At 46.5% G+C, this 14,656-nt stretch overlaps 1 protein-coding gene across 8 annotated transcripts in view; it reads right to left on the bottom strand.

The window, feature by feature from the left end:
* The window catches only part of RREB1 (ras responsive element binding protein 1), a 200,202-nt gene that overhangs the window by 24,637 nt on the left and 160,909 nt on the right, over positions 1-14,656 (bottom strand). For all 8 annotated transcript variants that reach the window (XM_073005637.1, XM_007973781.3, XM_007973777.3 and 5 more), the window contains exon 9: positions 685-874. In XM_073005637.1, coding sequence (XP_072861738.1) covers positions 685-874 — 190 coding nt within the window. The remainder of the gene's footprint in view (positions 1-684; positions 875-14,656) is intronic.

Here is a 14,656-nt window from a genome sequence, read left to right as displayed (position 1 = left end):
GCTGGTCTTGAACTCCTAACCTTGTGATCTGACCACCGTGGCCTCCCAAAGTGCTGGGATTACAGGCATGAGCCACCGTGCCCGGCCCTAAAATTTTATTTTTGAGACAATCTCTCTCTGCCACCCAGGCTGGAGGGCAGTGGCGCGATCATGGCTCAATGCAGCCTCAACCTCCTGGGCTCAAGTATCCTCCCACCTCAGCCTCCCAAGTAGCTGGGACTACTAGGTGCACACCACCATGCCTGGCTAATTTTTAAATTTTTTGTAGAGATAAAGTCTTGCTATGCTGTCCAGGCAGGTCTCAAACTCCTGACCTCAAATGATCCTCCTGCCTTGGCCTCACAAAGTGCTGGCATTATAGGTGTGAGTCACTGGGGCCTGGCCTACAAGGGTTGACATCTTAAACCTCAAAGACCCAAGAATGGGCAAAAGGCACAGAACAGCTAGACTGATGCACAAGTTCTTAGGATATTCAACCCCAAACAAGACTATGCGCCCTTCTCAACCCAACAACCCAAGGAAGACTGAAAGGGCCAACCATAATTTTAAGAAAAAAGGTGTTATAAAAAAGACAAAGCCCAGCCGACATTTTAAGGAAAGAAACCTCAGGGAGAGGAAGTTTAGTCTAACTGCGTGGACCATGGAAGGCAGTTGCTGGTTGCTTCCATGGGCTGATCAGAATACCTGAGAAATGCGAGGAAACTTCCTACAGGAGAAGTCCGTGAATCCTAAGTCGTGGAAGCCAGCGGGAATCGAAGGGTTGTTCTGTATGAAAGGCCTGCCCATTGCATCCCTGGGAAGTTGTTTGTGGACAAGCGCGTTGTGACGCAGCAGTCCTCGATGTGTTCGAAAGGTAACGCAGCAAATATCACATCTAGGAGAGGAAAGGGAGAACATATGAGGAGGGAGAAAGGGAGAACATATGAGGAAGCAGTTAAGTCAGAGTTTCTACTCTTCCAGCCTTATGTTTTTGTTGACTCATTTCCATTGAGTAAAATAAAAATGACATGATGTCAAGAAGCCAGGCTGCATGGTTAGCACCAAAAACCTCTTCCTTTAAAAAACATTGTATTCTACCAACTTCTGGATACCAAATCTTTGCAGGCAGCACAAGATGTACATACGACTTGAACACCCACAGTCTGGGCACAAGAAGAAGACAGCTGAGAACCTGAAGTCACTGTGGCAGACCTGCTTGCTCTCACCTCGATCAGGCATTAGTGGGATCATGTCAGAGGTTTCTCTCTTCCTCAGTTCACTGGATTCTAATGCTTAAAAGTCTAGAGAGTAAATGTTTAAAAGTCAAAAGAGCATATACATTTAAGTAGTAGCTAGAGCAATCAATCGGCATCCCTGGCATCTGATAGGGATAAAAATTATTAAACTTTCCAATCTAATTAGAAGTGACAGTGATTGTGCATTAAGTTGTGGTATTAGCATCATCATTATCTGAATGATAACCACGGTCCTCACGGACGGAGCTTAGGCACCCTGACAGCACAGCACATATGGCAACCCCAGGAGGCAGGTACGTATCATGACTCTCATCTTCCAGATGAACACTGGTGATCAAAAATACGACGCAATGTGACTCATGCCACATAGCCAGTAAGAAGCACACATGAAATGTCAGCCTGAGTTCCTGCTCCCACCCATGCCTATCACAAGGCTGCCTCTCCTTCCTTGAAAGACTCCCACAGATGCAGTCCACTTCAAAATCTGACTCTTCATTTCAGAGATGATCTTTGACATCCTAAATGTTCCGGGCCACACAGATGCATAGCAAACACCACTTTATAATATTGTCTCTGCTTTTCATACCAGTATTGTCTTCTAGGTCTTCACTGAGAACCATATTAAAAGTTTTACATCAGTGTGCAGATGGGTGGATAAAAACAAAATACCATCGTTATGGTATTATCAACATCCCCTAGACTTGCACGGAATGTAGTAGCCACCAAAGCCATATGTGGCTGTTCAAATTTAAAGTTTCCTCAGTCACTTCAGCCTTCTTTTAAGGGCTCAGCTGCATTGGGAAGCACAGACACAATATGTTTGCACGATCACAGGATATTCTGTCGGACAATGCTGTATACCAAGCATCATTTCATGTATTTACGTGTGCAAACATATCTGACCCTCACCCCCTCTAAGGTAGCTAGCTCCTTTTATCACTGTTTCAGCCAGGCAAAGCCACTTGCTTGTGTCCACACTGCATGCACCTCAGTGAAGACTTTTTTTGAGAGAGAGTCTTCCCTGGAAATAAAAAGATAACGAAGTCAGCCACGAAGCAGCTGCACTCACTTTCAGGAAGCACCAAAAGGAAGAAGTGTCAGTATGGGCTGCCCTGCTTGCCTTATCGCGCTGTAGCGGGCACAGCAGAACCCGGTCCTGCTGTGCATGCTCCTCCCCTGGCTCCCCTGTTCAGGCAGGGCCTCTCCTGAGCACTCTCCTGTCACTGCTCAGCTACCTTTGGAACCCCAACCCTGGGTTCCCATGAGCTACTCAAAACACAGTGTTCCTTTTGAGGGAATTCTGCTGAGCTCACCACTATGGTCAAGGCCCAGGGAAGGGATGGGTCTGGATAATGAAGAACACCTTTAGGGGCTGGAAGTCCTCACACTGCGGGCCCAGACATCAAAGTACCCAGCGGTCTAAATCACAGGCCATGAGACACATCCTGCGGGGAAGCAGAATGGATGCAGCCCCTCTGGGTGAGGTTCTTTCTGGCTGAAACACGTTCAAGCTCTGAGCTGTGCACACAGGGAGGACGGTGACCCTTGGCAACAAGAGCCTCTGTCCTGGAGATGGAGCTCCTTCCTTCTCCCACCCCCAGTTCATTCTCCCCATGCTCAAGTTCAACTGCACCCTCCCCATGGTCACCAATCCATCACCTCGCCACCAGTTGGCTGAAAGATCTATATTGGACTGAAAGGCTAAGAGAAATGTCTGAATTGGGGAAATCTAACTCTGATCAGAGATATTTGATATATTCACAAGTGACTGAATGTTTCAGTTATGATATTATTTTGGCTATGCTTTTTAAAAGGGTCCCTTTTAAAAAAAGATATACAATGAAACACTTATAAATAAAACATAGGATATCTGGGATTTGTTTTGAAATTACCTCAGTTGGGGAAGAGAGGAAACAAAATTGGCTGTGAGTTGATAATCCCCGAAACTGGATAAGGGTACATGGGAGTTTATTATACCAGATTTTTGCAAGCCAAACTAAAGCGGAATCCTAGATTTTTACGATTATGGCATTCAACTGTGCACAGGTATCTTACCTAGCCTAAATTTGACAGCAACTAAAAAAAAACACTCTGTCCAATCTGCACTGTAAATAAGCCTTTCCAACGTAAGTTTCTGCAGAGACTATTCTTTTATTAAAACCATATTCCATCAGCTTATAATAAATGATTACAAGTATTACAGACATAAACAGATTGGGAAGAGACTTTAGGTAGCATGCAATTGCAAAAGGCAGGCAGGTAGGACTGAGAGGTGGCTGCAAACTTTCTGAAATGTGCACCACTCCTATAAAAAAGTTTTTCGTATGTGGTCCATATGTGTTTGTTGTTTAGCTGAGAATATGTATGTGTGTACACAGGTAGTATGTATATGTATTTATATACATACATATTTGCATATATGTAATGTGCCAGGTATATTACCGAATAGAAATTTTAAAACAGTGAGATAAAAAAATATCGTTTTTTCCTTGTATCCTAGAGATCTTACTGAATACTCTTCACTTTTTTTTTTTTTGAGACAGAGTTTTGCTGTTGTTGCCCAGGCTGGAGTGCAATGGCGTGATCTCGGCGCACTGCAACCTCCACCTCCCCGGTTCAAGTGATTCTCCCGCCTCAGCCTCCTGAGTAGCTGGGATCACAGGCGTGTGTCACCACGCCCAGCTAATTTTTGTATTTTTAGTAGAGACGAGGTTTCTCCATTTTGGCCAGACTGGCCTCGAACTGCCTGCTGATCTGCCCACCAAGGCCTCCCAAAGTGCTGGGATTACAGGCGTGAGCCACTGTGCCCAGCCCTTCTTTTTTTTTCTTTAAAAAAAAAAAAAAGTCTGGCTCTGTCGCCCAGCTGCAGCCTTGAACTCCCGGGCTCAAGTGATCCTCCCACCTCAGCCTCCCTTCATAGCTGGGACTACAGGCATGTGCTACCATACCTGGGTAATTTTTAAAATTTTTTTTAGAGACATGGTGTCACCATGTTGCCCAGGCTGATCTCAAACTCCTGGGCTCAAGCAATGCTCCTGAATTGGCCTCCCAACATGTTGGGGTTACAGGTGTGAGACACTGTGCTTGGCTACTCTCCACTTTTGAGACTTTTGTACTAGTGCATAGCCTATTGGTTATGAATATTTAGTGTGACTGGCATTAATAAGTAGGTTTTATGAAGGGAATGGAGAATGAATGCCTCAACATGGCAATTAGATTTAGAATTTACTGTACCTCTACGGTTGTACTGATTTTTTCTCTTTTTTGAGGTGGGCTCACTATGTTGCCCAGACTGGCCTTGAACTCTTGGGCTCAAGCAATCCTCCTGTCTCAGCCTCCCTAGTAACTAGGGCAACAGGTGTGCACCCCTACTTGCATTTTTAATAACATTGAGGTTTTTTTTGTCTCTTATGCCTGTGTCTGTCTTCTTCATTCTCTCACTCACCCTCAAAATCCCTCGTTTCTGGACAGCTTCATACGTAGTAGCTGATGAAGACATGACAATAAAGACGTGGCAGAATTATCCAGTATTGACCACAAACTCTGTGTCCCTGGGAAGGCAGCTGTGGAGCAGTGGGTGGTAGGGGGATGTGGACTCAGGGACCAGAGACACCAGGTGGGGATCAGGGAGTTCAGACTGTATGACCTTGGACAACTTATTTCCATCTGCACTTCAGCTGCTGGCTATGTAAAATTTCCCAAACATGCCAAGAGATAAGAATCCCCACATGACCTTGTTAAAAAAAGCAGACTCCTAGATCACCCCAGACCAACTGAAATCAGAATAACTAGAGGATGGGCCTAAGAATCTGTATATGAACAAGCACAGCAGCTGATTCTTATAGTTAGACAAGTTTGGAAGACACAGTGAGTTAGGTGTGAGAATCTGCTATCTAGAAACGTCTTAAAGCACAAGCCTGTTAGATTGTTAGAACTCCCAGAGAAAAGACATTCCCAATACTTTACTCATCTTTGTTACTTCTCTCCTGTTCCTTTCCTTCTCCATACCTCAGTTTCCCTTCTCATCTAAAACAGGGGGATCTTTGCAGTTACTGTGAATAACAAAGTCCCTTGAAAACCGCAAAGTACTTTTCCAAATTTAATCATTATGTTTTTGTACAAGAGGAAAAAAGAAATCAGGAAAAGCCCGTTTCCTGGCCCGTTTTAGCCAACATGAAAAATCAGGAAAAACTGAGTTTTAATTTCAAAAGAACGTGTTCTCTCTTCTCACAAGAACTTCACAATCATCCTTACTACTTCTGTCTAACTGAAAGCCTCATGGGGAGAAAAGTGTTCTTTCTGACCAGTCTTCTGCCTCATCCCACCTGCTCCCTTTACCTGCCTCCTGAAAAGAAGTGCATGCTCTCCCAGCCTGCACAAGCACTCAACCTCCTAACAGAATCTAAGCAAGGTCTAAATCCACACTTCACACCCTTTTCATGGAATTTCAACTAAGGGACTCCTAGAAGTATAAAGACATAAAACGTGACAGTGGCAGAGAAAAAAAATCTGCTTTGAAACCAGAAGCATGTGGTGCAGTTGGTTAAAAGGAAGAAACACCCACAGAAAAACGCTTGCCTCCCTGCCTCACACTCAGCACCTGTTGACAGACCTTAAATAAAACCAGTGTGGAAACCACCACCCAGAAACACTTGGATCAGCCCTATCAGGTGGAAACGGGAGGGTTCATCCAGCTTTCCCAAGGCCCCAAGGAGAAAGCTTTGCAACCTTGTTTCTAAGCAGCTCTTCAAGGACAATAGAGGCCACTGTAAATCTGTGGATGGAGCTGCTGGATGCAAAGCCGGCTGCAGGCATCAGGGTATTTGCAAACCTCCCTTGGGCTTGTCAATCTTCATTAAGACCACAGTCACTGGCCAGGTGGTCCCCACGACTCTCTCCTCACCCCGTCTGTGGTGTATCTCCACTCTGCCAGGGACTCATAAAGAGCACGATTGCAAAATATTAATATTTAGATGGGGCAGAACTGCACTCAGAGCCACAGGAGAGGGGAGGGCTGTAGGACAATTTCATTTTGCAAGAGATCTTGATAATGTGCCAGAGGAAAGGTTTACAAATCTGATTGGCTGCCTTTTGATTTTCTGGCCACAGAGATAACTCGATGTTGGAAACAGGGTAACTTTTCCAAATGGAAACTAACTTTGCTGTCAGTAAAGTAAGTGTATTTGGGGGAAGTGTATCTCTTTGTAGGATTTAAAGAAATTAAGAACCCCACTGACCCTTTCAAAAACAACTTTCTTTTTCTTTAAAAATCACATTCAGAAATACATTACTTTCAGGAAGAAAAAAAAAAAATCATCAGGGGAAAAATCTCCAAACGACAGATTCAGGTTAGATTACACATGGAATCCAAGATGGACATTCAGCCTGACCTCAACTTACAGGAGCTGCTTAGCATATGTGAACTCCCAATCACTGTGCTCACAGAAATAAGTGTTTCTGTACCAAGACAGTGCACAAGAGCCTGTTTCACCCACCCCCCAGGCCCCCAGGGGACCTGCATTCTAGCACACGTTGGCCAATGTTTCTGTAAGAGGATAAGAAACTTTAATTTAGAATACTGGAATAGATTGGACCATTCCCCACCCCATGTATGACATTCCAGTCCCTGAAATGTGGGTCCTGCCTCCAGCGGGGCCGCTCCACTGTGGAGGTTCCTATTATGGGGTGCAGGGGCTCTAGCAGTTCTTAGGGTAGATGGTAGGAGGGGGCTGTGGTGTTCAGGTATGTGGAGGTGGAGCTCCCTGGAACAGCAGAGGTGAAGCAGCTGCCTGCACTTATCTCTTCAAAGCATCCCTTCCTCCCTCCCTTAGTATCAACTGTAATGTCCCTGGTGGCACTGGGTAGGTGAAGCAGAGAGGAGGGCCTGCGGGGCCCAGAGGAGGGAAATGCCTCCCAGGTCACAAGGTAAAATGTTTCTACATGGCCGCTGGTATGTAAAGGCACAGATGACAGGAAGGTGGCTGCCAACACCAGGGGCCGGGAACCATGATCACAGAGAGTCTTTGATATGTGCTTAGAGAAGTGCCTGTGGTTGTCAGTGACTAGACAGGCACTGTCACAGCCCTTCCTGTCCCTTCTCCAAAAATCAAACAGACAAACAAAATCCCACAGTATACTGACTCTGACCCTTGCTGGGCTGGAAAGGGCACAGTGCTAACATGGTCAGAGAAGCCTGACTCCCACAAGAGCTGGTGAACTCCACACTGTCCTGAAGTCACAGAGACCCAACCGGCCAGCCACTGCCTGACCACGTGCCTGAGTCACTAAAGGCAGGAGGTACATAGGGCAAGGGGTGGGACCAACCAGCTCTAACAGGTCAAGAAAATACACTCAGTTGCTAGCTGGAGTTTTGTCCTTTCAATCCTCAGGGGACTTTAATACAACAAATAATGTTCTTATTCACACTCAGATTCACTAAGTCTTAAGAAAACAAAAGTAAATTAAAATTTTATTTTATTTTTGAGACAGCGTCTCACTCGGTCACCCAGGCGGCAGTGCAGTGGCGCAATCTCAGCTCACTGCAACCTCTACTTCCTGGATTCATGTGATTCTCGTGCCTCAGCCTCCCCAGTAGCTGGGATTACAGGTCTGAGACACCATGCCTGGCCTTTTTTTTTTTTTTTTTGTATTTCAGTAGAGATGGAGTTTTGCCATGTTGGCCAGACTGGTCTCCAACTCCTGGCCTCAAGTGATCCCCTTGCCTTGGCCTCCCAAAGTACTGAGATTACAGGCATGAGCCACCGTGAGGCCCCAAAATTCTAAAAAGTCATTGAACTGATGGCTGTCTGTGCTACACAGCCTGCCTATTTAGGCAAGGCAGAGATATCTGTTCTTCTGACAGCAAATGTCCTTGGAAGAAGACAGGACATCCCTTCCTTTTTTTTTTTTTTAAAGAAAGTTGCACAATTCTGAGCTGGGGTAGAAATGCAGTGTGATAAATATGTTGTTATGGTATAGACATTCTTTAGAAGGAGTAATGGTAAAGAGACAGCCAAAAATAGATCCATCAGTTTTGATATCTCACAGCAGAGTTAAGGTACTTATCAGGAATAACTATCACCGTTAATAGCATCAGCCCTGAAAAGGGCATGTGGAATCTGTAGCCAGTAACTGAGCCTAGTACCTAAAATGGGTAGGGTGCATGCCCAAAGGCAAATTTATCAGCAATGTGATTTACAGAAATGGAAAACAAGGACACCAAAAGTCTTTTTTTTTTTAAACTTCTTAACCTCGTAGCTTAACAGTTTTGGGATTAGTTCCCCCAGTGCTCACTAACAGTAATATTTTATTCATCTGGTGACCTTAACTCTCCAGAACAAGATGAAAATCCCGAAGTCAACAAACAAGCCTTAACAGAGTGGCCCAGAGATGAAAAACCGCTCAGGTGCTTCCTTGGGCTCTGTTCTCTGTCACGTAACTCCATCAAGTCTACCACTGTGACAGCTGAAGGACATATGACCTCCTCACAATCAGCAAGAAGGGTGAATTTTTTTTAAAAAAAACTACGCTAAGTATATTTTTGAAAGGCTGCATTGGCAAATTTCAAACATCAGGAAACTCACTTCCTCAGAACCCTAGGGATCCCCCAACAATCTGAGGAAAGTGACGTGTGGTTCTGTGACGTAGAGGTGTCGAGTTCCTTCACGTTTCTAAATCTCTGCTTTCCACATAGTGGGATTAAGAAACATGGGAAGCAGGACTCAAACTAAATTTAAAGAGCCACTCCATTTCCCAATCTTTACAAAAGTGAAACTAGATAAAAACAGCTGTTTATAAGAGTAAAGGACAAACTGCTTTCATGTTCTCTACCAAGTAAATCACACATGGAATTTGACTCCTTTTCAATTCCGCTGGAATGGGATAGCCATAGAGTGGCACAACACCTATAACTGTAAATGTTGGAAGGTTTAAAATATTTAAAAAGACACGCATTCTAAATAGTACCAGAAGAAAAATTGCATTTAGTATTTGTTACACTCTGAGGATTGTGGAATATCTCCCTTCATCCTCACAACAGTCTTCAAATCTATTTTCCAGATAGGGAAACCAAGTCACCACTTGCCCGAGGTCACAGAGCTGCCAGGCGGCAGGCTGGGACGGAGCTGGCTGGCTTCATTCCACTCCGCCGGACTGTGCGTTCAGAGGACAGCTATTTGCAGATGCCCTGGTTCCTTATGTGACCCACACATCCTTAATGACTGGACGCTGGCTCAGTTGGGAGCATTTCCTAACGCTGACACTCCCTGCTCCCTGCAACCCTCATCAGCAGAACCTGCGAAATACCTGCCGAGAAGCTGCCACTCAGCTTGGCCATTTCCTTCAGATACTGAATTCCTTCCTCATTATTGTGTTTTAATGGAGAGGCTGGCATTCCTTCTCAAAAGGGATTTCATGCTTCATTTTTCCTGTTCTGTCTCCAGAGGCCAAAAGGAGTAAGTGCAAACAACCTCTCCTCTAGAGTCTCAACCAACTCACACATTCCTCTCCCCTCAGCCCACCCTCCCCTGCCCATCTCAGGGCAGAGAACTGACATCCAACAGCTGCACTAATCTCTCCCAGTTGCTTCAAGCAACAGTGATGGCCCTGTGACAGGGCCCTGGCCAGGCAGCCGCCCCTCCCCATGCCCCAGGAACCCGCCTGGGTTGCACACGGCAACCCAATGCCCCACTCCGATTGTTCAACCAAACCAGCGTGGTGTGAAGCACTGGGCAGAGTCTGAGGGACTTCACGAAGGGTGTGTAGTGGGCACCAAAGCTGGGTGGGCCACTCCTCGCTCTGGCCCTTGGGTAGGGGGCAGGGTAGTCCTGACCAAGACTTCTGTACCTGTCAGGTGAGGGGTGGGAGCAGTCCTCCCCTCCTGGAGGGACCTCTGTTCACAGCCCCCAGAAGTGTTTAAAATCTGTTTCTGCCTGCCCAAGCCTCAGACTCATGGACTCTTGAATACAAGATGCTGACAAATATTTTATCTTCTCCCTGTTTTTAGGATGACATTTGACAAGGGTAGGATCGATATCGGATAGATGAGGAGTCTTGGGGTCTCTGTAAGTGGTAGGCGTGCAGTGAAGGGAGGTAAATATTCCTTGGAACAGTCGAGAATGTAGGAAAAAGAAGGCATTTCCCTCTGGTGGCCCCACTACTAAGATACAGGCAGGGGGTGGTCTCAGCTGCCCTCCCTACTCATGGAGCCGAGGTGCCTGCTAGAGCCCCCTTGGGCTCCCTACGTACTAATTCCCAACAGAGATTTCATGTCATCACCTTGAACTCAGAGATGACCAGGGTCAATGAAGTACCAGACCCAGTTGGGCCCTGACCAAGAGGAAATTAAGTGAAGCCCCACAGCCTCTGATGTAAACAAGGAGAAGCTTTGCATCCACCAGATCCCTCTGCCTGGAATTTGAGGGAAATGTGCCCTCCTGGGCCGTGAACTCACTTCTGAACTTTGTTTTATAACCAACTAGCTTGTTTTGTGCCTAGCCCGTACCCTGTCTCAAACATCACTCTTTCCTTCAAGCCTGGGCAAGTGCCTGGCACACAGTACAAACTCAATCATTTGCTGGGTACATTTTAACTGAAATGATGTTAACATTACTTATTACCCGAACTCCTTTCATCAGGGGGCCATCTAAGATTACACAATAACTTTGGCCAAGTTTCACCCTCAGCAGTGGCTGTGCCAACAGGGTGACCATCCAGCTGCCGCCCTTGGGCCTTCACACACAAGACACGGCTCCGCATCAAAGCTGCAGCCCTCCCTGCCATAGGTGGCTTGTCTGAAACCTCTCTGTGGACTGTTAAGCACCTGAAATGTGGCTGGTGTGGTGCAGTCAAGATGGGCTGGTGTCGCGCCACACACACCAGATTTCAAAGAGTCAGTACATGGAAGCAAGAATGTGAACCACATCACTCACAATTTTTCTGTTGATTATATGTTGACATATTTTGATGATACTGGTATACTCAAAGCATTATTCATTTTGTCTCTTTCTTTTCACTTTTTAAAACATGACTACTAGGGCCAGGCAGGGTGACTCACACCTACAATCCCAGCACTTTGGGTGGCTAAGGTGGGGGGATCATTTGAGCCCGGGAGTTCAAGACCAGCCTGGACAACATAGGGAGACTCTGTCTCTACAAAAAACACAAAAAAATTAGCCGCATGGGGTGGCACATGCCTGTGGTTCCAGCTACTTGGGAAGCTGAGGTGGAAGGGTCACTTAAAAGCCTGGGAGGTCAAGGTGCAGTGAGTAATAATCATGCCACTGGACACCAGCCTGGGTGACAGGGCGAGATCCTCAAAATGAAATGAAATGAAATGTGGTTATTAGAAAATTTCAGGGACACGCGTGGCTCAGATTCTCCTGCTGACCTGGATGCGCCTCCCAGCTGACTTCATTCACAGCGGGGTATGGCCAGTTGCTCTGTTCTATTCTGATGGACATTCAATGCCCAGCAACATCCTCACACAAAGGATGTCCTCTGGATAGCCGCCTGCTCTCTGAACACTCTGTCCCTCACCTCCAATTCCAAATGCCAGCTCACCATAGCCTGACTCTGTTTCCTCCTCTGCCTTCTCTCCCTCATCTGGGGAGTCGTGGGGGAAGGGGGATGACTGACCATTGGTTATGTCAGGGTGAAGCTAACACCTGACCCTAAGAGCTGGCATCTCTAAGGCAGCTTTGTATCTTCCTTTTGTTCTATGATAACATTTCATTCATTTGAAACACAGTGGAGTGGAGGAACATGGAATCGAGATTTACATGAGTTTGGATTTCCAACACTTTTTATTAAGGAACAATGGGCACGTTGCCAGTGTTGGTGGCGGGGGAAGGGAGACAAATGCAGGAGAGTGAGAAGGCAACAGCTGTTTTGAGTTACAAACCTTCAGTCTAAGCGGGTAGCATCCCACTGTGGTTCTGCTGCCTCTGGGGTTTGAAATGGAGCTGGTGCTGGTGTCTATTTTAGTTCTGGGTTAACAAGCTGTCTCTGCCACCAGCTACTGTCCCAGTTCACCACCCAGCTAGTCCCTGCTGGCGCAGGCTGCCCCAGGCCTCCTCTGATAGCAGGCTATTACGGGGATCGGCAGAGCAGAGAAGAGCAAAGGGACATTAACCATGTTCTGTAATCAACTCTTTTTGGTTTCCATGCCAGCCCCACCCCACCTAGCAACAATTATAGATCGAGGCACAGGGCAGGGGTGGTCTGTGTGCCCCCACAAAGGATGCCTGGCAACCTCTTCTTATGGGCCACCCCTCAGCCACAGCTGTGGGGCCAGCAAAGTGAGAGCCTGCCCAGAGGGGCCAAGTCCCTGTCAGGCTACAAAACTGTCTCAGCCAACCCCTCACCAAACACAGGGCGTTATTTGTAAACAGGTGAGGAAAATCCTCTAGGTCAGCTAGCTGGACATGCGGGACTGAGGGTTCAACTTCACAGCCTGTCTACACCACCAGCCCTACCATCACTGTGGAGTAATCACTCACCAAATCCTGCCCATCCCAACCATGAAAAAAGTGATGAGCATCCAGTGCAACGCCCATCTCCAACCTCTGTGCAGAGGAAGCCTGGCCTCCCTGGAGCAGGTCCTTGCTCAGAGGACTGCTTCAGGAGAACCTCGTCCCTCACCCAGGTCAGCATTTCAGAAGGGGACACCTGATCTGCCTCTATCGCTGCCACACACCGTGCTATGCAAGCTTGGACTGCTCAGAAATCGCTTGTGGGAGTCACATTATTTTTCCTGCAGAACAGAATTATCTAGACGGGGGTAAATGATAGTTTCTAAGGTGGTATCTGATCACAGAATAATACGAAGTGAGATAAAGTACACAGAGGGGCTCAGAGACAGCCTCTATTCACTGCAGCACCGGCTCTCAAGGCTGCTGGGTAGCCACGTGAGCAGGAGCTGGGGTCCCCTGTGCTGTTTCTGCCTCTGCTCATGATTCGCTTTGGGAGGCTCAGCTGATAATGTCATCTCTGCTCACTCAGGTCCTTGATCTAGAGAACTATTTCAGTATTTGCCACCCACTACAAGTCCATATCCTGGGGATGCTGTGGACATTCCTGAACCTGTGAAGTTTCCCAAATCTCTCAGAACTAGAGGGCCTGCACAGAGAGGAGCCATATGCTTTTTCCTGGTAGACAGAATAAAACAACTGCTAAGAAGCAGGCTTTGGGGCTGGGCATGGTGGTTCATGCCTATAATCCCAGCACTTTAGGAGGCCAAGGTGGGGCAGATCACCAGAGGTCAGGAGTTTGAGACAAGCCTGGCCAAAATGGTGAAACCCCATCTCTACCAAAAACACAAAAAAATTAGCCCGGTGTGGTGGTACACACCTGTAATCCCAGCTACTTGGGAGGCTGAGGCAGGAGAACCGCTTGAACCCAGGAGACAGAGGTTGCAGTAAGCCAAGATTGTGCCAGTGTACTCCAGCCTGGGAGACAAAGCAAAACTTTTCTCAAAAACAAACAAACAAACAAACAAAACAAAACAAAACAAAAAAACAAGAAGGTTTTAGGAACACAAGGATTATCTGGTCCTGCCCTCCTTCAATTTGAAGGATGAGAAAACAGGTTCAGATGTAGCTGGCTGAGGTCCTATATGAGCAGAGACAGGAGTGGGGTCTAGGCCTGACAACCAGTCTCTGCCCAACTCAATGATCAGGCAATTTCTTGAGACTGGGGAGTTCCGTAAAGACATTTTATAGCACTTCAACTGTTCAGCCGTGTAAATTCTTCGTAAGTTCCTTTTTCCCTCACCAATGGAAAAATGTCAGGCTAATGTGATTAAGGATAATCATATTTGACCTGGCATCATGTTACTGTACAATTCGGCTTTTCCCTATAACATACGTCTTCAGCTTGCTCAGATTTTCCCATTCCTAAGTCACAGATAAACACGTGTCTTCAAGAAGGAAATCTGGTCCATATATCAGGGATTCAGGCAAACAGATGCCCAAATTCCTGCATTCCCAAGCTGTCTTCTAAACCCAAAGCTGCACGCGTGTACGGCCCCGCTCTGTGCTTGTGACCCTGCAGCTGTGTGTGACTTCCAGGATGGGCTACTTTCAAGTCTCTCAACAACAGCAGGGGTTCCTAAGTAGTTCTTTGTTCTTTCCAATGCTTAAAATCTCTGGCAGATAACATATTTAAAGTGGCAATTCTCTACGAAAAACCTCCAAATCTATCAATTCATCAAGAATACAGGACTGATTGCCTGATGAGTTATCAGAGAAGGTAGAGAAAGAAAGATGAGTCCCCTGAATTCTTCTGGGAAGTCCTGTCACTACCCATGTTTTCTGCCTGGCAAGGCTGAGGATCAGAAACACTGGAGCAGGGAAGCCCCTACAATTGAAGCTGGATGGCAGAGCAATCACCTTTCACTTTTTTATTGAAACATATCAGGCTCC

This window comes from Chlorocebus sabaeus, chromosome 17, assembly GCF_047675955.1.
Source record: "Chlorocebus sabaeus isolate Y175 chromosome 17, mChlSab1.0.hap1, whole genome shotgun sequence".
Lineage (NCBI taxonomy): Eukaryota > Metazoa > Chordata > Mammalia > Primates > Cercopithecidae > Chlorocebus > Chlorocebus sabaeus.
This window is presented reverse-complemented; position numbering and strand designations above follow the sequence as displayed.